Source organism: Camelus dromedarius, chromosome 4 (assembly GCF_036321535.1).
Source record: "Camelus dromedarius isolate mCamDro1 chromosome 4, mCamDro1.pat, whole genome shotgun sequence".
Taxonomy (NCBI): Eukaryota; Metazoa; Chordata; class Mammalia; order Artiodactyla; family Camelidae; genus Camelus; species Camelus dromedarius.
Window position 1 is genome coordinate 82,208,535 of NC_087439.1, and position 23,055 is coordinate 82,231,589.

At 57.9% G+C, this 23,055-nt stretch overlaps 2 protein-coding genes across 5 annotated transcripts; one reads left to right on the forward strand and one right to left on the reverse strand.

Moving 5' to 3' along the window:
* Nucleotides 1-50: 50 nt before the first annotated feature.
* Nucleotides 51-19,500, reverse strand: OBSL1 (obscurin like cytoskeletal adaptor 1). Of its 4 annotated transcripts, none has more exons than XM_031452247.2 (21): nucleotides 18,157-19,500; nucleotides 16,339-16,608; nucleotides 16,003-16,254; nucleotides 15,535-15,837; nucleotides 15,059-15,355; nucleotides 13,768-14,040; nucleotides 12,338-12,610; nucleotides 11,385-11,657; nucleotides 8,327-8,599; nucleotides 7,288-7,563; nucleotides 6,927-7,214; nucleotides 6,472-6,747; nucleotides 5,594-5,863; nucleotides 5,172-5,444; nucleotides 3,914-4,180; nucleotides 2,939-3,051; nucleotides 2,252-2,408; nucleotides 1,930-2,091; nucleotides 1,498-1,602; nucleotides 909-1,178; nucleotides 51-177 (listed from the first exon to the last, which is right to left on the reverse strand). In XM_031452247.2, exons 1-21 carry the CDS (start codon nucleotides 19,166-19,168, stop codon nucleotides 170-172), a joined length of 5,691 nt encoding a protein of 1,896 aa, XP_031308107.1. In that variant the 5' UTR covers nucleotides 19,169-19,500; the 3' UTR covers nucleotides 51-169. The 4 variants fall into 4 exon arrangements, with proteins under 4 accessions (XP_031308107.1, XP_064341271.1, XP_010986693.2 ...); XM_064485201.1 differs by having other exon boundaries at nucleotides 6,472-6,648; nucleotides 18,157-19,258; XM_010988391.3 differs by lacking the exon at nucleotides 6,472-6,747 and having other exon boundaries at nucleotides 18,157-19,257.
* INHA (inhibin subunit alpha) lies at nucleotides 19,482-22,817 on the forward strand. Its single transcript, XM_010988396.3, has 2 exons — nucleotides 19,482-20,497; nucleotides 21,829-22,817. The coding sequence occupies exons 1-2, from the start codon at nucleotides 20,236-20,238 to the stop codon at nucleotides 22,659-22,661; spliced, it is 1,095 nt and encodes a 364-aa protein (XP_010986698.3). The 5' UTR covers nucleotides 19,482-20,235; the 3' UTR covers nucleotides 22,662-22,817.
* The last annotated feature ends 238 nt before the right edge of the window (nucleotides 22,818-23,055 follow it).

A 23,055-nucleotide genomic window follows, 5' to 3' on the forward strand; every position in this document is an offset into this window, starting at 1 on the left:
CCAGGCAAGTTCTGCCCTCCCATGTCACACAGAGAGCCAGGAAAGGGGCTGTACCACTTTTATTGTCTCCCAACACCTCTGGTTCCCCTCCCTCCCCACCGCTTCCAGGGGTAAGGGCACACGCCTTCCAAGCTGTCCGAGGGCACCTGCCTGGCCTCTTTGGGTCCTCCTAGCTACCTGCAGAGGAATGAGAGCAAGTGGGGCTGGGGAGAGAGTGGGTACCACCTTCCTCTCTCCTGGCAGAGCCTGGGCTCCTACACAGGAAGAACTGGGCCCTCACCCTCTGCTCCACCCTTTCTGGACTCCTGTCAGGGCTGTCTGTGGGGGCAGGAAAGGGCAGGTGGCCAGTTAGAGGTGGGGCAAGGCAAAGCATCTGAAGGGAATGCAGGAATTCAGGTGGAGGGTAGGGCATCCCTTATGTGGACAAGGAAAGAAATGGGACCAGCTCAGGAGCCCTCTGCCCAGGCTGATGTGGAGCTCACTGAGATGGGCTGAGAAGCCAGCTGGGCAGAGAGCAGGAGGGGTGAGGGACAGGTGAGGGGCACAGACCAGGGTAGGTGGGAAGGAGAGGGACTTGAGTACAAATGGGTCATTCAGGAGAGACAAACGTGGTCTAGAGGCAGGAGGAAATGAGGAGAAGCTCAGAGAGGAAGGAGTGTAGAAAGGTGGGAGTAGCTGCCCTAAATCTAGTGTTTCCCGTTGAGAACACAGGACTCCCTCCTCTCCTCAGCCCTGGCTGTGATGTCCCGCCTGCCTCCTCACTCCCCATCTCCAACACATCTCAGAACCATCTTGCCATCCCAAGTTCAGGAAAACCTGCAGGAGGTGTGTCTCAGCCCACGGGTTCCTAGGCGACCGCTGGCCAGCTGACCTGCCTCTCTGACCTCTGCTCAATCGGATTTACTTACCCTCTACCAGCAGCCGTGTGTGGGCGCTGTCCTGGCCAGCCTGGCAGCAGTAGGTGCCCTGGTCCTCAGGTCGCACGTCATGGATGACCAGGCTGTGGGTGGGGCCATGGCTGCGCAGCTCGTACTTGTCTCCCGCGCACAGCTCGACTCCCTCCCTCAACCAGCACACTTGACCCCCCGAGCGGGACACAGTCACCTCCAGCACCGCCCGGCGCCCAACCAGAACCGTCTTCTCAAGAGGGGGGCGGCGGCACATCTGGAGAGGCAGTGCTGGGGATGGAGGACGAGGGCTTAAGTTAATAAGGACACGCAGGGCCCCCAGGAGGAGAGAAGCATCTTCCCTCCCTCTGCAGCATCCACTCCTGGTCTTAGATCTCTATGCCACCAGTCAGTTCCTCTCTACCCTCAAACTCAAAGTCTCCTCCTCCCCATCTCCTCCCCAGGAAACGCACTGCCCTCTGTGACCCGCTCCAGGAGAGCCCCGCGAGGAAGGAGGCGGGGAAGCAGGGTTCACCGGACCAGCTGTCAGCCTGCCAGTCCCAAGGCGAGACAGTGCCCACTTCAGGCCGTCCTCATCCCAGTTTCTTACCCTCAACCTCCAGCTGAGCCACGGACTGGGCGGGTCCCGCCTGGAAGCGGACCTCTCCAGCGTCCTCCGCGCGCAGGTCGCTCAGCACCAGGATATGTTTCTTCCCTGGGGGTGAGGGGGGCCGCTAGAGAGGCCGGAGCCGCCTCTGGAGAGGGGTCGGGGATGAGAGTGGGGCCGCAGTAGGTCCCCGGGTCGGTTCAGTGGCGGTAAATGTGAGCGGGGCTGGGCGGAATTGGGATGCCGAGGGGAAAGAGGGGCGGTCCAGGACCGAGGGCTCAAACTGGAGGCCTGGGAAGGACCAGGAGACTGCTCCTTGGGCTGTGGGGCGGGGCCTACTCGAGCTGGAGGTGGGACTTATCCTAGTAGGGCGGGGTCTGTCTGAGCCGGGGGCGGAGCAGTGAGAGGCCAGAGTGGGTAGAAAGTCGGCCAGACCTTCTTGTCGTATGCGGACGCGGACTCCGGGTCTAAGCGGGCGGCCTCCGAGCTCCCAGCTCCCGGTGGTCTCGACCTCCGACACGGTGCACTCGAATGTGGCTCCGTCGCCTTCCCGCGCGCGCACCGACTGGAGCTCGGAGAGCACCGACACCTTGCGCTCTGGGGCGGAGTCAGGGGCGTGAGGAGGGAGTGGCGGTACCGGACCACGCCCACATCTCGTCCTCGCTTTAGAAGCACCCAAGAGAGTCTCGGAAGCAAGTCTGGTCCGCAGGCCCAGCACCCATGGCAGTGCCCGGCCTGGGCAGCACCCCGTACCCACCGTGCACCACCAGGTGGACAGGCCCGCCGCGGACCATCCCCACCGCGCAGCTGTAGGTCCCAGCGTCTGAGGAGCCGCAGCGCCGCAGCTGGAGAAGGCGGCGTGTGCCAAGGGACTGGATCCTGAGCCGAGGGCTGGGAGTGAGCGGGAGCCCGTCCTAAGGGCGGGAGTCGCACAGTGTCGGTGTGAACTCGGTTGGGCATCGGCAGCCGCAGCCCCAGTAGGCGGCTGCGCCCTCTGTTGATGCCAAGAGGTTTCAAGGCAGGTTTACGCTATGGGGTAGGGCCATCCCGCGCCTTCGGGACTGGGACCGCGGCAGGAATCTCATGGGAAGGTGGCACCCTTTGGGAACCTTAGGTGTAAGAAGGGGGGGTCACAGGAGCGGGAAGCCTAGAGTCATTTACCGATCATACTAGCCATGAGCGTGGATTCTGGAATCAGGAATCCTGGATTAAAATATGGGCTCTATGTCTGCCCCTGGGCAATGCTTCACCCCACTGAGCATCAGTCTCCTTATAGATAATAAGACCTACCTCATAGGGTTGCTGGATGGGTTAGAGGATTAAATGCAAATAAATTTTAGCACAGTGCCAGGCATATCACTCACTGAGTTTTAGTTATTTCTGTTGGGGCCTTGTTATTGCTGTTATGAAACTGAAATGGGCTGGGCTGGGACTGAGCTCTGACCTTCTCCCAGGTGATGTCAGCCAAGGCCTGGGAAAGCTCACACTCGAACGTAGCTGTGTCACCCTCAGTCACTTCTAGGTCCTGTGGTCCCTGAACAATGGTCACTGGGGCTTCTGGGAGCAGGAGAAGTAGGATACACTTAAGCACAAGGGGTCACTAGTGGGCATATTTAGACAAGGTGATTAACAGAGGGCACCAGTGAGTGAGGGGCATGCTGGGATAAGTGGTCCAAAGGGGATGCTGGTCAGTGGGGGGACACAGCAGGAACAGAGCAGTCAGTGTGACAGGAATGACCAGATAGGGGTCACATTTAAGGGGATCAGTGGGGGACATACTGAGGGTACAGGGGAATGGGGGAAACTGGAGTAGAGATGTCAGTGGAGTTACCCATAGGCAGGCATGGTTAGTGGGGGCCACACTAGCTGGAATGGACAGGAAAAACTGGCCAGTGGGGACAACATGGGCTTAGAGGAACAATGGTGGGACCCTAGAGCAGATGTGGTCATTGGGAAACACACTGGGGCTGAAAGCAAAACCGGGGGACCCTGAAGCAGAGTTGCTGGTGTGGAGTCACCCTCCTGCATGGTCAGTGGATCACTGGGACTTGGGTAGTCACAAGGGCACACTCAGGCAGGCAGAGGGGGCTGCAGCAGGCATGATCAGTGAGCTCACCTTCAGAGTGGTTGGCAGGGCCACGGTCAGGCAGGCAGGCAACAGGGACCACCCTAGCACAGGCATCTTACAGCGGCACAGCCAGTGGTCCACAGGGACTGGAGGCTCAGTGGAGCCACACTCAGGCAGGGCAGTCACTGGTGCCACACGTGGCCAAAGGGTCAAGGGAGTCACACTCTGGCAGGGAGGTCAACAAGGGCCACACTGGGACAGGCAAGGTGAGTGGGAGACACACAGGTAGTGGTGTCAGTATGGTCACACCCAGAGCAGTTAGCAGACAGGCGATGGTTCCAGAGGCCGCACCTCTCACAGTGAGTCTGGTTGCACAGCGCAGGGCATCCGCAGTGAAGGAGATGCAGCCTGAGTCTGCCAGGCCCAGGTCACTGAGTACCAGGTGGTGAGTGTGGCCCTCTGCATGAATTTGGCACTTGGACCCTGGCTGCAGCTGGACTCCACCTCGGGCCCACTCCCCAGTCACACCCTCCTGGGACAGCTCCAGCTGGAAGGTGGCGCTGCCCCCCTCGATGACGGTCACATCCTCCAGAGGCCGCAGTACCCTAAGCTGCCTTGCTGGTGGGGGGAAATGAGGAAAGAGGGAGGATGAGGGCTCCAAATCTGGCCAGGGGTTTGGGGGACTTGCACACCCCTTGGCTCTGCCTGCACCACCCTAACACCCAATCTAGTAAGGTTCTATCGAACAAAGTACAGGACCAGGGTGCAGAAATAAGGGAGCAGAGCTGGCCTTACTTGGGTGAGAGAGGAGCTTAGTGGGGTTGGAGGAGGGGACACATAAAGGGGGTGATGTGTAGTTAGGGGGTGAAGAGGTTGGGTGAGGGGTGCTGTGACACTGGAAGGAGCACAGAATTTGGAGTCAGACCATCTGGACTTGATCCTAGCTCTGTCACACAGTTTGTGTGCTGTGTGACCTTTGGCAAATGGCTTGACCTTTCTGGGCCTTAGTTTCTCCAACTGTACAAGGCTAATAGCATTGAGACACAGGTTTATTGTGATTAAATAAATGAAATAAAATTAGATGAGAATATATATCACCACCAACAACCATTTACCAAGCTCTGTGTGGCTATTTCTCAAATGTTCCCAAAGACCCTTAAAATAGGCATCCACTCCATTTTTAGGAAGATTTGGCTCAGAGAGGTTAAGTAATTTGTATGAAGTCACACAGTTCATAGAGGGCTCAGGGGTAGGGGTGCTATCTGCTTCCTGCTTGTCAGATGGGCCCATGCATCCTGGGGCAGGTAACTGAAAAGATAAACCCAGCACATCTTTCTGGAGTATAACATTTATGTTTATAGCAAAGCCAACTTGGACATATGAAATGGAATGCGAAATCCACATGGACTTCTAAGGTAAATAGAAAATATTAGAAAAAGAAAAGTTTCGCTTTGGGCAGGCTGCTTCAGGTCACACTCCTGGGGGTCGGCCAGGGCTGACTTGCCTTGCGGCAAGGGGCACTTTGGTGGGGGTCTGAAGGGCCCTGGGCCAGCCAGGAGAGGCTGTGCCATGGGGTGGGCGATGCGTTAGGAGAGGACAGGGCACTCACGCCTTACACTGAGCCTGGCCAGGGTGCGATCGTGGTGGCTCTCACAGCCGTAGGTGCCCTGGTCAGCCAGCACAACGCCGTGGATGAAGAGGCGGTAGATATGGCCGTCCTGGGCCATGGACAGGCGGGAGTCAGGGGGTAGGGGTGCTCCACCCCGAATCCAGCGCACAGCCCCCGCTGCACCCACTCGGCCTGTCTCCACTTCAAGGCACACATCTTGGCCTTCCTCTGCCCGCACATCCTGCAGCCGCCGCAGAAACAGCAGCTCCGTTTCTGGGGAGAAAGGGAGAGGGGGCCATGGAGCCTGGTAGAGCCTGGAGGCTGACCCCCTGCTCCCTCTCAGGGATCTTTCCCCCTGCTAGGGCTGGGGCCTGGAGAATAGGTTCCGGGCCAAGACTACTTTCTCTCCATTAGGATCAAACCTCGAACATGGAGCCGGGCACTTGTGGCTGTGCCCCCTGCTCGGGCAGTCACGGTCCCCGCATCCTCGAGCTGGCAGCCTCGCACGGTCAACGTGCGGTTTGACCCATTCTGGGTCATCTCCAGCTGGGGCCCTGGAGTGACAATGGCCCCATTGCGCAGCCAGGTGACCTCGGCATCTGGTGGGGAGACTTCACACCGGAATGTGGCATCGTCACCCTCATGGACAGTTAGCGGTGTAAGCGCCGAGACCAGCTTCACCACCGGTGGTTCTGGGGGGCAAGGTCAGGCAGTGAGGTGGGCTGGGTCTTTCCCCTTCCCTCCTCCTCATCCCCTCCTCCGGATACGGGTCCTCATCTCCCAGTTCCCGAACAGAACTTTCCTGTGTCAGCCATGGGGTGTCTCAAAGGACAAGATGTCAACTCCCTGCCACTCCTAGCCAACTCCTCTCAATGCGGGCCTGGCACCTACCTCTATGACTCCCTAATAATAACATCATTCACTATGGTCCCTATTTATCTTATTTAAATGTCGCAACAGCCCTATAGGACAAGCACTACCCCCACTTTGGAGCTGGGGCCCAGAGAGTTTGAGCAACTCGCCAGTGTTACACAGCTATTGGGAAGCTGAATTCAGATTGGAACCTAGGGGAGGGACGGTTGACTCTAGAGCCCTGCTTTTAAGCACTGGGCTGTGCCTCCTCCTATCTGAGGGTTCCTGGAAAAGGGATCCCTGACACCTCATCCAAGAAATAGCTGTGCATGCACTGGTTGGAGCCAGAGGCAGTGAGGTGGGGGTGGGGGTGAGGGGGCCCAGAACGGTGTGGGTGTGTGGTCCTTAGGGGGCCAGGGCCCAAAGGGTGTGAGGGGTGCACTGTTACCTTCCACGCTGACGAGGAAGATGCGGCTGTCCTGGGGCGTGTCGCACAGGTACTCCCCAGCGTCCCTGCTCCGTGCCCCCCGCACCCGCAGCACCTGCCTTGCCCCGTCCTGTTCCAGCTGCACCCGCCCCTGGCTTGCCAGGCGCTCCCCGTCCTTGTACCAGCGCACAGGGCCCCCTGGCCCAGAGAGGTGCACCACCAGCTCTAGGTCCCCACCTGGGGCGCTGCGAACCCTCATCTGGGCCGCCTCGGGGGCCACCACCCGCACGGGGGGCTCTGTGGAGTCAGAGCTGGGGGTCACTGGGGTGAAGGGCTAGGAGGAGGGCAGTGGGAGGTAAGATGGGGAAAGGGACTGAGAGCAGTGGGGCAAGGGCTGGGCAAGGGGTACTAGAGAAAGGGGAGACTCGTGGGTTTAGGGGCACAACTCTCAGGCAGCCATCCCAGGCTATACTCACCAGCCACTTGGACGTTGAAGCTGAGGCTGGGGGCCCCCGGGGCTGCCCCGGATTGGCAGGTGTAGAGGCCTGCATGGACCAGGTCTGCAGCCCGGATGCAGAGAATCCGGCGGGGGCCCTCAGCGCGGAGCTCCAGGCCCTCACCCTCCTGCACTGGCCTCCCATTGTGGCTCCAGAAGACAAGGGCTCCGGCCCGGGACAGTTCACAGCTCAGCACCACTGGCTCCCCGGGGGCCACGCAAAGTGGGCTGGGGGCTGCCTCTGGGGCAAGGAACTGCACTGGGGGCTCTAGACAGAGAGAGGAGATGTCAGCTGGGGCCTGCCTCTGCCTCCCCTACCCAGGCTGGCCAGGAACACCCACCAGCCAGGCTGACATTGAAGGTGACGGCATCGTCACGAGTCTCGCACACATACTCCCCAGCATCCTCCGGCTGAGCGTGGGGCAGGGTCAGGGTGCGAGCTGGCCCCTCGGCACCCAGCTGCAGGGCCTCCGATGCTTCCACCTCCAGCCCATCCTTGTACCAGCGCACCTGGGACCCAGCAGGGGCCACCTCACAGCGCAGCTCCACACGCCCTGGAGCCCCAAACTGCAGGTCCAGGGAATGGGCGGCTGGATGCACGATCCTCTCTGGTGGAGCTGGTGGGTGGACAGAGAGGGGAAGGTGAGTGGGCTCAGCCAGTAGGCCTCCACCTGCCTCACCACTAGATTCTCAGCCCTCTCCATTTGCAGTACAGCTCTTGGGAATGGTGCCACCTACAATCCATGGGCACTTACTGTGTGCTGGGTGCCATGCTAAGCACACTGCAGCTCTTTTCCCAGCTCCTCCTGACACTCCCTATTTTTGGCTTCACCTTATAGATGAGGACCTGAAGCTTCTTTACAGGGAACTGACTTGCCCAAGGTCACATGGACAGAGGGAGGTAGACCCATACTAACAGTCAGATCTATCTGACCTGAGTGCGTGGCCTCCCCTACCCCGCCCCCACTTCCTACCCTACTTCCCTGTTTTGCCTCTGATGCACTGATTACAACCTGAAAAACCATCTATTTTACATATTTGTTCTGTCTCGCTCTAGCGAGAATGCAAGCTTCGTGAAGACAGGTTTCTCTCATTGGTTCATTACTGTATGCCTCAGCATCCAGAATGGAGCTGAGCACGTATTTGCTGAGTAAATGAATTAGTGCTCCTGATTGCTGGGCTGTCCCCACCAGACCTCTGGTCACTGTTCTGACCTGATCTGGGCAAGCCAGGCCTCTCAGACAGCTGAGAACGAGAAGGCTGGGGGGCGAGAGAAAGCGTGTGCAGCAGGCAGGGCCCTGAACGTGCAGGAAGTGGGAGGGCTGGGTCCCTCAGCCTCCTGCCTCTCTGCCTGCCCAGGACGTCCCAGAGACCGCCCACCTGTGACGGTGACAGTGAAAAAGGCCGAGTCGTCTCCAGCGTCGCACACGAACTCGCCCCCGTCCTCCGGCTGGGCGGCGGGCAGCACCAGGCGGCGGCGGGGCCCATCACTCTCCAGCACCAGGGCCTCGCTCTCCTCCACCTCCAGCCCATCCTTGTACCAGCGCACGGGGGCGTCCTCCCGTGACAGCTCACACATCAGCACCACACTCTCCAAGCTCACAGCGACCAAGGTGACCTCGTCCCGGGGGTATAAGATGCGCACGGGGGGTTCTGCAGAGCAGGGACAACCACAGGCTGTCACAAACTCACTGGAGCCATCTGGCAGCATGAAGTCCCTGTTGCCCACAATCACAAGAGTAATAAAGATAATAATAAAAAGGAATAAGAGGTCCCCAATCTGTTCTCTGAAATCCCTGGGGCCAGAGGTGTCAACGAATCCAGAATGCTTCTGATTCCTGAAATGGTACACTTATCATATATTACATAACCCCCTCAGCCCCCACAGTGCTACCTCCATAATCAGTCACATTAACATTTCTGCAGTGTAACATATAGATATATTCACTCTAAGCAGGGTAATTAAAAAGTAGAAATAGTTTCACAGAGTTAAGCTCAGGTTTCACTGAATTGACTTTTAACACCTAACTTACAAAAAGCCTTTTGATTTTGAGCTTTTGTTAAAAAAAAATCAGAATTGTAGATAAGGGATGGTGGATCTGTAATAGCAAGTACTTACATACCGCTTCCTAAAGCTCCAGGAACTGTCATAAGCATTTTACACCCTCATAGCAATCCTAGGACGTACATATTGATTTATCCTTATTTTTCTGATGAGGGGACTGAGGCACAGAGTGGTTGAGCAACTTTCTTAAGGTCATACCTCATACCTAGTTGAGGGCAGGAGGAAGAACTACCATCTGTTAAAGGGAACAAACTCTGGAAGCAGTGGTAGGGATTCCAAATCAAAGTTTGCAGGAAACTCAGTAATGAGTTTTGCACATGACTAAGTTCCCTGGGGATGTTAAACATTGGTTCCAGGAGTTCATCTCCAATTGCTCTGAAGTGGTCAGTCTTTCACAGAAAGGAGCCATGGCAATATTGGAGGTGACCAGAGCACTGAGCCTGGGCCTGCCCATGCTTCCATGCACCTGGGAGGTCTCCCAAAATCAAGTCTCCAGGCCCCTTTAGTGCTCCTTTAGCATTTGGCCCCCTTGTGGCTGGACTGGGGAACTGCTAGCTTTTTGGTCTAGGTCTCTGCAGAGGTGCGCATGGGCAGATGTGGCCACCCGTGAACATTCAGCCCTTGCCTCCGCCTCCCTAACTGGACTTGTTCCAAGAGTCTAGAAAATGTAGGCTGGTTCTCTGGGGCCTTGCGGGATGACGGGTGGTGATGGAGGCAGTGGAATGAGCACAGGGTGCAGCAATGGGGCTGGGGTGTCTGCAGAGCTGTGGGACCTCAGTTTGGCATCAGGCTTGATTCTCCTGGTCCACAGCCAAGGTGGTGTGTTGTGTGAGCTTCCCCATGGAGAATCCGGTGTTTTGTGGGGAGGACAAGTGTGGACTGGAATGTGTGTGGCCACAGCCATTATGTCTGGCCAGGGCTTGGGGCCGGAGAGGTTGAAGGGAGTCACTGCAGGACAGAACATGTGCAGAAAGGCCTCTTTGGCTTTGTGGCTTGTGCGCACCAGGCTGCACTAACTGGGGTGCATGGAGTCGGGGGGCCCTAAGTAGCTCAGCCTAGGCTGAGGCACTATTCCTAGGGCAGGGCAGGGGAGAGGCAACCAGATGGTGCCAGCAGCAGGATGGTCTCTCAAGTGCAGCCAGTGGGGTTCTTTTGTGCCATCTAGTATTGTTTTGGTCCTACACCCCCTGCCCCCATCACATACACACTGGGTTGGCGCTGTGAGCTGCAGCCCCAAAGTTTCCGGCACTGAACCAACATCACTTCCACAGCTGTCCTGTGCTTTCCTGCTTTGAACATTCTCTCCCCACCTTTAGCCCAAACCCCGACCCCCACTTAGCTAACACAGCCCCTGCTTCAAATATCTGTTTTGAAGGCACTTCCTGCCTGCCAACCAGGTTAGCAGCCCCCAGCCTTGGGCTCCCACTGCACGCTATCGCAATACTCGGCCACCCACACTCTACAGTTCTCTAACGTGTCCGGCTTTCCTGCCAGGCTGTGCATTTCAGGGGGGAGGCAAGCATGTGTGTCTAAGTGCTGCTGAGTGTTCAGAGTCCAGCCCAGGGCTGGCTCCTGTGGGTGGCATGGCAACTTTCCCCGAGGCTCTCCCTGAACCTTCTGCTCTGCTCTCTTGAGCCCTCACCCCTCACAGCACTTGTCACGAGGTGTCACTGTACATTTATTTGTGTGTTTATTGGTTAAACACAGGGGTCGCAAACTCAGATGCCCACGGGGGCCAGGTAAGGTAAGGTCAGTGGCTGAAGTGGTCTGTGGGGAGGCAGAAACGGCGGGGAGGGTGGGACAGAAGAATGTGGGCCCCATCTTATGGGGTCAGCTACTACTCAGCGCCAGCTGTCCGTCGCCATGGGGGGAAGCGGGACCAGAGCCGCCGGGTCTTCGGCTTTTTCAAGAGGACGCATAACTCCGGGTTGTTATTTGAACTGTCCTGACTTTGGTAAGACTCTGCAGGCCAAACAAAACACATCTGTGGGCTGTATGGGACCCTAGGGACTGCCCGTTTGCGACCCCTGGTTAACAGTTGCCTCCCCAACTAGACTGGCAGCTTTCTGACAACAGGGACCGTGTCTGCATTACACACCAGTGACCCACAGCAACTGTCCCAGGGCCTGGCACATAGGAATTGCTCAGTAAATGAGCTGGTGGAGCACAGCTATTCCCGGCCTTGGGTGCCAGAGAGGAGCTTGCTTACTCGAACAAGGACCCTGGGCTCTTTCAGGCAGGGACCCCCAGTACATGCACCCACAGTCCCACCTTTCTCCTCCACAACATGCTAGCTAAGGACTCTGTGGCCAACTCCCCCAGGGGCTCAGGACCGTCCTCTGGTAACCCTGGGCAGCTGGGGTGGACCCACACCTGTGACAGTGACGGTGAAAGACGCGGACTCATCGTCGATTTCACACAAGTACTCGCCGGAGTCCTCCAGCTGGACGGCAGGCAGCACCAGCCGGCGGATAGTGTCTTCCTTCTGCAGGAGCAGTGCCGGACTCTCCACCACCTCTTCGCCGTCCTTGGTCCAGCGCACCTCAGCCCAGGGCCGGCACAGCTCGCAGGTCAGCACCACACGCTCCAGGCGCACGGCTGCCACGTATACCTTGCCACTGGGGTACACGATCCACGAGGAGACATCTACAGGACAGGGACAGCCATGGCTGGATGTCAGCTGGGGCTGAGGTGCCTGGCTGCCCTGCCTGATCCATGCCTGTTCCCGGCTCCTGGAAAGTGGGCTGTGTGGTGAAGAAGAAGGCTCTCCCTCGGACCGTGACTCACAGTTGCTCGGACAGTCACCCACAGGTGGAGGCATGACCACAGTCACCAAAGCACATCACAGGCACAGCAGCACAGTGGGGACTGTGGTGTCAGCCTCAGCTGTAGAAACACTACGTTCTCTGGGTTGGGGCAGGGACAGGATGAAGGGTAAGATTAGGGAGAGGAGGGTTGGGTGCCCAGACGGAGCGGGGGTCTCCTGCTGGCCTCAGACCTTCTGACCCCCTAGTGCCTGGGCCCACCCCTACTAGACCCTGCCCTGTGGTAGTGTTGCCAGCTCTGAAGTTCCCTCTTGGCAGGGGCCTTCAGGAGAATGGAGAAGGCAGGGCTTCCCTGTCACTTGTGCAGCTGAGACAGGTGTGCTTGTGACCACACGCTTCCAGCTGGTAACTGAACTTCAGGGTGCAGACCATGGGTAGAGGAGAAAGGGGGTGGGGTGTGTGACCAACTTGGGGGAGGGAACCATGGTCCAGGAATGTGACGACTGCCCAGGTGGGGTTAGGGGACACCTTCCATGTCCCACAGCCCACCTAGAGCCCCACCTGTGATGGTGACGGTGAAGCTGGCCCGCTCATCCCCGGCGACACACTGGAACTCGCCCCCGTCCGGAGGCTGGGCGGCAGGCAGCACCAGGCGGTGATGGGGCCCTTCATTCTCCAGCACCACAAAGTCGCTCTCCTCCACCTCCTCCCCGTCCTTGTACCAGTGCACAGGGGCGTCCTCCCGGTCCACCTCACAGGTCAGCATGACGCACTCCGAAGTTATGGCATGCACAAACACATGCTCACGGGGGTCCAGGATGTGCACTGGGGGGTCTGGAGGGCAGCAGAGATGGGGTCACACAGACACCCACTCATGGGAGACATGAGTCTGTACTGGTCACTTGGCTAGGAGAGTCTCCTCCCAGGAGGACATTGGGAGGGAGGCCAGCTGTGCTGGGGGCTCTGGGGCGATGACGTGGAACACTGAGGGCGTGGCAGGTGAGGCATGACAGGAGATCATGTGGCACCTGAGTGCTGTGAGTCTCCAGAGGATCAGAGGGGACTGGGTGGGGACACAGAGGGTCTTTGTCTAGGCAGAGAGGAGGTCACTATCGCAGGACACATCAGGGTGGTGCTTGCTGCTGTTTTCACGAGGAAGCCCCTGCTGCGTGGCCCCAGGATGGGCAGGAGGTGGTAATGACTTAGTGGTGCCACCATGGGGTAGTGCTCCCTAAAGGTAGTGAGTTCCTCATCCCTGGGTGCATTCAGGCAGGGGCCAGAGGACCTCCTGGCAATGGGGCTGAAACAGGATTTGCGCTCAAAGTGAGAAGATTGATTGAGCTGGATCACTGGTTCCTGAGCTGTCCTCCCAGAGTGGATCCCCAGTCTCTGTCCTGGATATTCTGGCTCTGGAGGCCACAGGAGCCTGGGGCTATGCACTTATGACAGGTTTCCAGGGTGGTTCTGAAGCAGCCAGAATGTAGGCTGACTTCTGAGAGCCTTTGGACTACTGCACCTAAAGCTTCCCTTTGACCCTGGCCTCCTGGGGCGGTGGGATAAGCACTCCTGGGTGTGAACCCAGCTAGGGTGTTTGCTGGCTGTGTGATAATGGGCAGGATGCATAACCTCTCTGAGCTTCAGTTTCTTCATCTGTGAATGGAGGTACTGGTCCTCATATAGTTGTGGAGATTAAATGAAAGTGAAGTACTCAGCACAAGACTTGGCCAGCAGGTGCCAAACAAATGTTAGCTCCTGCATCTTCTTCCCTTACCTGCACTGAGTTCCCCCCACACTCCCCCAGCAGCGGGTATGCGGGGGCCAAATGTACTAGAGGGTGGTGCACAGGCAGCGGGATCTCAAAACATGTGACCCCTGGCCCACTAGGCCCTCCCAGGAAGGGACCCCCAGGCAGGCAGACCAGGGGGCAGGGCTCACACAGCCCTCAGGGTCAGCCTCAGCTGGAATGAGCCCAGATTGCTGTGGTCCCTGACCTCGAACGGTGACACTGAAGAAGGCTGAGACCCCTTCCGTTCTGCACTCAAACTCGCCACTGTCCTGGACGCCGGCCTCAGGCAGGATCAGGCGGTGTTTGCGCCCGTCCATCTTCACCACCAGCGACTCACTCTCCTCCACCTTCTGCCCGTCCTTGTACCAGCTCGCTGGGAAGTCCACCCGGGAGAGCTCACAGGTCAGCACCACCCTCTCCGAGGTCGTGAAGGTCAACGACAGCTTGTCCTGGGGACTCAGGATGTGCACTGGGCTCTCTGCACGGTGAGAAGCACAGTCACAGGCGGCATCCTAGTCTAACCCCAGTAAGCACCCCTCTCCGGTGCATGTGCCCAATGTAGGGAGGGTGAGCACATCAGGTCAGATGATGGCTGTTGACACATTCGTTGGAGTTTTAAAAAATGGTTTTGGGCTCACACACCAACTCTTAGTGTGCATAAGAATTCCTAGGGAGCCTGCTAAAAACCCAGGTTGCATTTTAAGAACACTGCTCTGGCTATTGCTTACTTTGCCCTCCTCTTGGGATGCTGCAGCTAACTGCCTCAAGGCCTCATGCCTAGGCACCAAGGAATTCCTTATCTGGCCTTACAAACTCCAGCAACAGTGCAATGGCAAATGTTACCATGGTCCCTGAATTTTCAGATTCCTACCAAGAACTGTCCTTCTTAGGGAAGCCTCATTCCCTCTCCTCCCCTGTCTCTCCAGGTGGCAGAGTGTGATTCTGGAGACAGACTGCCTGGGTTCATAATCCAGCAGCACCACTCATTAGTTCTGTGACTTTGGGCAAGTCACTGAACCTCTCTGGGCCTCAGTTTGCCCATCTGTAAACTGGGGTGACAAAAGAACCCATCACATAGGGATGTTAAGAGGATTGTGTTAATCAATGTATGTAAAGTGATTAGGGTTGGGCCCGGCACCCAGAAAGTTGCTCTGAGAGTGTTAGCAATTACATGACAGGGCAGGAAGCAGTCAGGCACTAGGGGGCCAGGGGCCGTTTGTCTGAGATGACAAACATGACAGAATTCTGCAAACTACAAAGTACTCTGGAGAATTTGGATATGATGCTGACAAAAGATAATAAGGGGGTCCCTTATCTGCTGTGCATGGGTTGAAATCAGACTTCTGGATCACTAAGCCCTCTATCTGAGCTCACCACAGATGCTCCTTACTCTCCTGGCCCAGATGTGAGAAGCAAGACAGCATCTGCCTCATTTTCCCAACAGGAATTCTGTGTCTTGAGCCTATCTGCCCACCTTGGTCCCCACCAGCACGAACCTTGGATGGTGAGGGCGGCCGAGTCCTGCACACCTGGGCAGTTGAAGCCAACCAGAGCCCCGCTGTCCTCGTGCTTGACAGCTTGCAGGATGAGTCTGTGCTGCAGGCCCTTCTGCTCTATATGGTACCGCAGGGCCCCAGGCCCCACCTGGCCCTCTGGCTCATTACTCTTGAGCTCTGCCCCATTAAGGAACCAGGTGCCCTGAATGATGGTGGAGAGATCGAGGGAGAAGACAGCATCTTCCCCATCATATACCTGCACGTCCTCCAGACCTGCCACCAGGCGAGCTGTGGGCACTGAGATGGGGACAAAGCACAGCCATGAGAACCAGGGGGTGGGGCGGGGCAAAGGGCAGAGATTGGCAGGTAGAAGGCATATTACAGGACAGGGACCGAGGGCTGGGGAAGGGAGGAAGGTGGTGGGGAGGGTGCTACTTGGAGTACCACCGCTGGCCAGCCAGGAAGGACCAACTCACCTAGGTGAGCAGATCCATGGAACACAACGTGGGGACTGCGGCCGTGTTCACTGACCGTGCAGACGCGGAAGCGGTAGTCACCCTCGGAGGGCACACAGTCTCCAGGCACCTCTACGGCCCCAGCCTTCTCAATGCTGAAGCACTGGATCCAGTCTTCCGAGCCCACCTCCTGCCGCTCCAGCCGGTAGATGAAGGGCGTCTCGGGGGCTGGCTCGGGAGGCTTCCAGGTCAGCAGGACTGTGTTCTTGTGGCCCTTGAACATCTCTGCCAACACTGGGGGTCCCGGGGGATTGTGCTTGACGCCTAAGACAGAGGCAGGGTTTGCATCCAAGCCCTGCTCCAGCCTCCCACAGCCCTCGGACCTTAAGTCCACTTTGCCAACCCAGTTTCTGGGCATCTGGCCACCCTCCTGCCCTGATTCTCCTGTCCAGCCCTTGAGAAGTCTGCTAGGGGCTTTCATGCCCTCACATTTGACTCTGAGCAGAGTGGTGGTACGGGAGTTGCCCAAGCTAAAGGTGACCTCGCCAGCATCTTCTCTGGTGACCCCTGGAAGGACCAGGGCATGCATGTGGCCGGAGCTGCTCTGGCAGGTGGCCGGCAGGTCCTCCCCATCTCGGCTCCAGTGCCCTTCAATCCCAGCCTCGCGTGTCTCCACCAGCAGCACTGCGTTCTCTCCCTCAAAAACGTCGAGCTTCCGGGGTAGCCGCTTCAGGATGGGCCCTGAGATACGGACGGTAGTCCATCAGCCCAGGGTCTGGGCATCTACCGGCCTCGGTCTCAGCCTCCTCCCACCGGCCAGCTGACCTTTGACCGTCACGTTGGCCACGGTGCGCACGCGGCCTCGCATCTCGCACAGGTAGACGCCATCGTCGTCTGCCTTCAGCCTGTGGATGATGAGGCGCCGGACCGTGCCCTCCTCAATCTGCTCGTACTTGCGGCAGGGCAGCAGCCGCTGGTCCTCGCGGAACCAGGCCGTGGGAATGCGGGAGTTGGGGACTTTACACTCCAGCACCGCGATCCCATGCTCCCGGCCCTCCACGTCCTGCAGGGGCCTCGTGAAGCGGAGGCGGGGCTCTGTGGAGAAGGGAGAGACCAGAGAGGGCTCTGGAGAGGGCCGGCCCAGGAGACTCTCCTCCCATCATCAACTGCCTAAACCCACTTCGCTCAGGCCGTTTGCTCTTCTCCCAGAGCCAGCAGGCATTGTGGAATCAGAGAAAGCACAGGGAGAGAAGTCAGATGGCCCAAATTCTCATCTGACCCTGACACTTACAAGCCCTCACATCACCTTGACCAAAGCCATTTTCATGACCCTGGGCCTAAAGGGATGGAAGGGCTTGGACCACATTCATGATTTTCAAACTGTTCTCTGGGGCCCCTCACAGGTAGCCCACAAAATTCTATTAGGGTTTGAGCTGAATTTCATTTTGAAAGTACTTTAACCATTTTCAAAACTGCATTTTACAAAAAGAAAGCCTGACAATGGAAAGGGCCAGTGGGTTCACTTGGGCTGCTGGGGAAGCACACCTGTCTTGTCCAGCACCTCTGGGAAGCTCTGCCTTCCCGCTGGGCTTTTCTGTCTCAGGAGGATAGAGTTTAGCCCTGCCTGGCCAGTTTGTGCACATCAAACTGTACCCAGGAGGCCACCACCACAGCGCAGGTGCCACATGCTTGACTGCGTGCCAGGCAGGAATCAGGAGATTTGCCAACATTTTTTCCTCTGAGGGAAAAAGTTGGGTGATAACTATGGAAGGTACAATGTTGTGAGTTGTGATAAACTCCTATTTTGGGGAACTTTCACTTCCAGTGTGAGTTTGGGGTGTTCCTCCCCCCTCACCCATGAATTTCTATTTATGAGCAAAGTAAGCATTTATCAGATACGGTTGGGGACTCAACTTGGAAACAAATTTCCTCTCCTTCACCTTCCTCTTCTTGCAAACCTGGAGAGCAGTCTAATGAAAGGATAGTAAAAATTGTGGGGCATTTTTTTTCTCTCTCCCTCAAGTTGACCTTTGGTGTGAATCAGGAATTTCTCAGTGTGAGGCCTGCAATGAGGCCTTCCCCAGGAGGCTCACAAACTAGACTTGGTTATGAATGCAGCCTCCACCTAAAATGTGTGTAAATAAAATAGACCTCTTGTTTTCACTGATTGACTTTATAAGTTGTAAATAAGACTTGGAATTTTACATCCATAAAATGATCCTTTTATCTGTCTTATATATTGGGGCCCTAGATGGGATTTCCATTGGCGGGGGGGGGGGGCGGGGGGCGGGGCAGGTGGTAAACAAAGAAGTTGAAAACCACTGGAGTACGAGAGTTCTGGGCCCCTCTTGATCTGTACATCAATCATTCATTAAAGCCCTTTATCAAAGGGTGGTTTTACACCATCTGCCTCAGAATCATTTGGGGAGTTTGCCAAGAATTTCCCAGAGTAGGTACCCTGTAGACCTACTAAATCCGAATCCCTGGGGAGTCTGGGAGGTGGGTGGGAAATGGCATTTCAATATTCAGCCTCCCTTACCCCCACCATCTTCTGGGCATTGAGTGGGGCTGGAGTTAGGAGGGCCTAGGAGGGCGCTGGAGGCCCCTCTCCAGAGCCCCGGCCGCCCGGGGGCGCCGCGGTACCTTTGACGTGCAGCTGCACCGCACTGAGCGTCTGGCCCGCGGAGTTGCGTGCCGCGCACACGTAGAGCCCGCGGTCCTTGGCCTGGCAGTAAAGCACCTTGAGCACGAAGCCGCCGTCGCGATCGCGGTACATGAGGCGGCGGCGGTCGGGGAGAAGCGGGCGGCCCTCCCAGTGCCATTCGATCTCGGGCTCGGGCTTGCCCATCACGTAGCAGCGGAACTTGGCGTGCTTGCCCTCATTCACCCAGAAGGTCTTGGGCGCGCACTTGAGCGGCTCCACCACGGGCCTGGGGGCCTCGTCGGGGTCCTCGGGCGGGCTCTCGGGGGGCTGGTGCACCTGCAGCAGCGCGCCGGCCCGCGCGTGGCCGTGCGCGTTGCAGGCGTGGCACACGTAGACGCCCGAGTCGGGCAGCCGAACCGCCAGGATGCGCAGCGCCAGGCTCGCGCCCGGGTGGCCCTCCGCGCGGCCCGGCTCGAGCGCAAAGTGGCTGCTGTCCCACACTTCGTCCAGCGCCATCCCATCCTTCTCCCAGTACAGCGTGGGTGCAGGGAGGCCCCCAACCTGGCACTCCAGCACCACCTCCGCCCCCCGTAGTACCCACTGGGACCGGGGCCCCGTCAGGAACACCGGGGCTCCCTCCCCGGCCCCAGGCGGCGGCAGCGGGCGCTCAGCAGGCTGGGGCTCGGGCTCGAGGGGCGGAGGCTCCAGCACGGTGACGGCAGCCGCCGCGTAGGCCTCTCCGGCCGCGTTGCGGGCGCGGCACACATAGACCCCCGCGTCGGTGGGCAGCGCGTCGCTCAGCAGCAGGCCGTGCTCGGCGCCGTCCGCCGGGAAGCTCAGGCGCTCGGAGGCCGCCAGCGGCTGCCCGCCCTTCTCCCACACGACAATGGGCGGCGGCTCCCCGAGCACCACGCACTTGAGCTCGGCCTCGCCGCCACTTACCACCCGCACGGGCCGCGGGAAGCGCAGGAAGCACGGGGGGCTCCCCTGATCCCCCGAGCCTGCCTTCATCGCGGCGGCGCGGGCGAAGGCCCGGAGCAGCGGCGGGAGGCCAGGAGGCGGGGCGCGTCTTGGGACCGGGTGCCGGGACCCGCGGGGCTCTCCCCTGGCCGCCCGCTCCCGGCTCGCCTCCTTACCCTCGGCCCGCAGCTGCGACTCTGAGGCGGCGGTAATTCCCGGGCCCGGGGCCCGGAGCCTAGAGGGCAGTCCTTCCTGTTTGCCTGCACAGCGAGGGGCCCCGCAGCCTCCCCTGCCTGCGGCCTGGCTTCCTGCTCCGGAGAGCCAGTCTTCCCAGCCCCCTCCCACAGCCAGGGCCTCTTTCCCCTCCTCCCTCCCACCTCCAGCCGCCAGGTCCCCAACCGCCCGCCAGGCTTGGGCCTGAGTGGCAGAGGCGCCTGCAGCTGCCAATCCCCAAAATATTCTCTGATGACACAGCTGGAGGACAAGAGCCCAGACTGGCTCCCCAGTCTAAGTATAGAGCAGGCAGGACCACCTGCCCCCAACCCCTAGCCCCAGTTCTAGCCCCCTCTCCAGCCATTCCCCTCCATGACTGGCCCAGCAGCTGCTTGGCTGAAAGGGGCCCCAGAAGGTCTGAGGGGTTGCCGCATTCTCTCTGACAAGTAACACTTTTAGGAGCTGGCAGACCCCAGCCTCCAGGCTCCTGTCCCACCTGGTGTCACCTCTGTGCTGGGTGCTGGGTTGTGACTCTGTGTGCGTGCGTGCGTGTGTGTGTGTGTGTGTGTGTGTGTGTGTGTGTGTAGGGGGAAGGGGTTGTATGTGTGGGTCAGGTCACTTGGGGTGAAAACCCTCGCTAGCCCTCTCCCCCACATTCCTGGCGGGAGTGGGAGATAAGGCTCAGGGCCACAGACATCTGCGTCAGAGATAGAAGGTCTCAATGCCATGGGCAGGGGCAACTTGGACTGCAGGGCGTGGGAAGGACTGGGGAAGACTGGGGTGAGAAGGGTAGAAGAGGGCAGGTGATGGGATGGGGAGGGGAGAGTGGGGAGGCCCAGGGCAGACCCTGACAGAAGGGAAACAGGGCAGAGTGTGGTTTCACCGCTGGCAGGGCCAGGCAAGCTATGTGGCCTCAGCTGCTCCTCTTACTGCTGGCCCAACGGGGTGGGCATGGCTGCCAAGGGCCAGAGCTGGACAGGGAAATTGTCCTGGCCAAGGTGAGGGCCCTGTTCCTCGATGCCTTGGGACCCCCAGCGGTGACTGGGGAAGGTGGGGATTCTGGAGTCAGGCGTCTGCCCCGAAGACACGCTGTGGGGGGCTTCAAGCGCAGGGGCTCTGAGCCCGAGGAGGAGGATGTCTCCCAGGCCATCCTTTTCCCGGCTACAGGTAATGGGGGTGGGGAACTGGCATCTCGACTTTGAGAAACAGTGTGGTATAGCTTGGGCTTGGGAACCAGGCAGATCTGGGTTTGAATCCCAGACCTGTCACTTAACTGGCTTTGCAGCAATGGGCCAGTTACTAAACCTCCCTGAGCCTCTGTCTCCTCATCTGTAAAATGGACATAATGCCTGCCTCTCAGAATTAAGTGAGATGGTGTATCTAGAGTGTATGGCTCATAGGAGGCATTTGGGAGATAGTGGTCTGGGGGCCCAAGGGTCTCTAGGGACAGAGGTATCTGGGCATGGGCCCTTTCCTGCCACCTTTCCTCCTGTCTTTGCTTTTACTTCCTGCTCCATTGTTTCTTTAGCCCAAAGTAGTTGAGACTTGGGAAGATATCAGGGATGCAGGAGAAAGATTAGTTGGGAAACTTCAAAACTAGTCTATCTTGAGTTCCCTTCTCACCTCCCCATGTTCCATTGACTTAATGAGTAAAGCCCTCCTCTGGCTGGACTTTCTTGTAATCTGGCCCCCTTTTCTCTCAGAAAGGATCCCTCGCCTCCCTGTGCTTTGTCCCTATGCAGTATAGTGAGTAAAAGTGTGGCTTTGGGATCAGGCAGAATCCCAGCCTGGCCACTTAATAGTTAAATGGCACTTCATCTTTCTAACCCTCAGTTTTCTTATCTGCAAAATGGATCATCTTTGGTGAGGTTTATAATGAGATAATCCACGTAATGGTACAGCCCTAATTGCTCAACTTGTACTGGTTCATGATTGTGTGGTGCCATCTATGTAACTGTAAGGGTAAGGATGCCACCTGCACTTTCTTAGAACGCACACTCCTTTTTTTCTGAGCTACATCCTTTCTCCTCCTTTTCCTCTTTCTTGGTGTTAACCTGTCTTTTTAAAGTGTAATTATTTTAAGGAATTTCTCACGCAATTTTTCTGGCATCTAAAAAGCTATAAAGAGTAATATTAACAAATGCCTGTGTATACACCATTCAAGGTACCATTTCACAGTATCAGATGAACAGAAATTAAATCTAACTAACAATTCTAGGTGTTGGTGAAGGAAGAGAGTGCAAGGCCTCTTACACATCACTGATGGGAATATTAATTGGCAAAGCCACTTCAGAGAGAAGTTGGCAATGTCTGGTATTTTTAAAGTCCTTTAATGAAGAAGTAACAAAAGGGGAGCCTCTGTCAATTCTCCCTAGATGGGAGGAGTCTCAGTAGAGTGGCAGGCTCGTGGAGGGCAGCTGTATTCTTCCTGCTGAGGAGGAGGGGTCCTGGGTTCTGCCAGTCAGGGCTGTCCTCTGCCTTCCCTCTACCTCCTGCAGGTGCCAGCTGTGGGGATGAGCCAGCTGCTGGAAAGCTGGCCCAGGAGGCCCAGGAGGGCCTCTTCACATATGTATTCCGGCCATCTCAGCACACACGCAACCGCCAGGTGACTTCAGCCCAGCTGTGGTTCCACACGGGACTGGACAGGCAGGAGACAGCAGCCGCCAATAGCTCTGGGCCCCTGCTAGGTCTGCTGGCACTGTCATCTGGGGGCCCTGTGGCTGTGCCCATGTCGCTGGGCCAGGCACCCTCTCGCTGGGCTGTGCTGCACCTGGCCGCCTCTGCCTTCCCTCTGCTGACCCACCCTGTCCTGGTGCTACTGCTTCATTGTCCTCTCTGTTCCTGCTCGGCCCGGCCTGAGGCCACCCCCTTCCTGGTGGCACACACACGGGCCAGGCCACCCAGTGGAGGGGAGAGAGCCCGACGCTCCACTTCCCCTCTGCCTTGGCCTTGGTCTCCTGCCGCGCTGCGCCTGCTACAGAGGCCTCCAGAGGAACCTGCCGCCCTTGCCGACTGCCACAGAGCGGCCCTCAACATCTCCTTCCAGGAGCTGGGCTGGGACCGGTGGATCGTGCACCCTCCCAGTTTCATCTTCCACTATTGTCACGGGGGCTGTGGGCTGCCCACCCTGCCAGACCTGCCCCTGCCAGTCCCCGGGACTCCCCCTACCCCTGTCCAGCCCCTCTCTTTGGTCCCAGGAGCCCAGCCCTGTTGTGCTGCTCTCCCGGGGACCATGAGGCCCCTACGTGTCCGCACCACCTCAGATGGAGGTTACTCTTTCAAATATGAGACGGTGCCCAACCTTCTCACACAGCACTGTGCTTGCATCTAAGGGAGTCCAGAGGGTGGCCAAGCCCCCACAATCACCAGCCTGGAAGAAGAGCAGAGTTCAGAAAATAGATGGTTCCCACCTCCCCTCTCCTTCTGCCTGGAGGCTCCCCTCCTCACCCCATCCCACAGGTGACATGACAATAAACAACATGGTGCATACAACTTGGTGTGCATCCTCAGGCTTCTCTTATATGGTGTGTGTGTGGGAGATCTGGGCCCTGGGGAACATGGGGTAGTGGGATCTCAGGTCACTCAGCCTCACTTGACCTCGGAAATCTGGGGTTCACGAGCTGTAATTGGATGTGTATCTGCTGGGAAGCTACAACGGTTGGGGATGACGAAAATGTGCTCGAAGCTCCGGGCTGCCTCTCTGGAGACTGAATTGGCTGTCATAC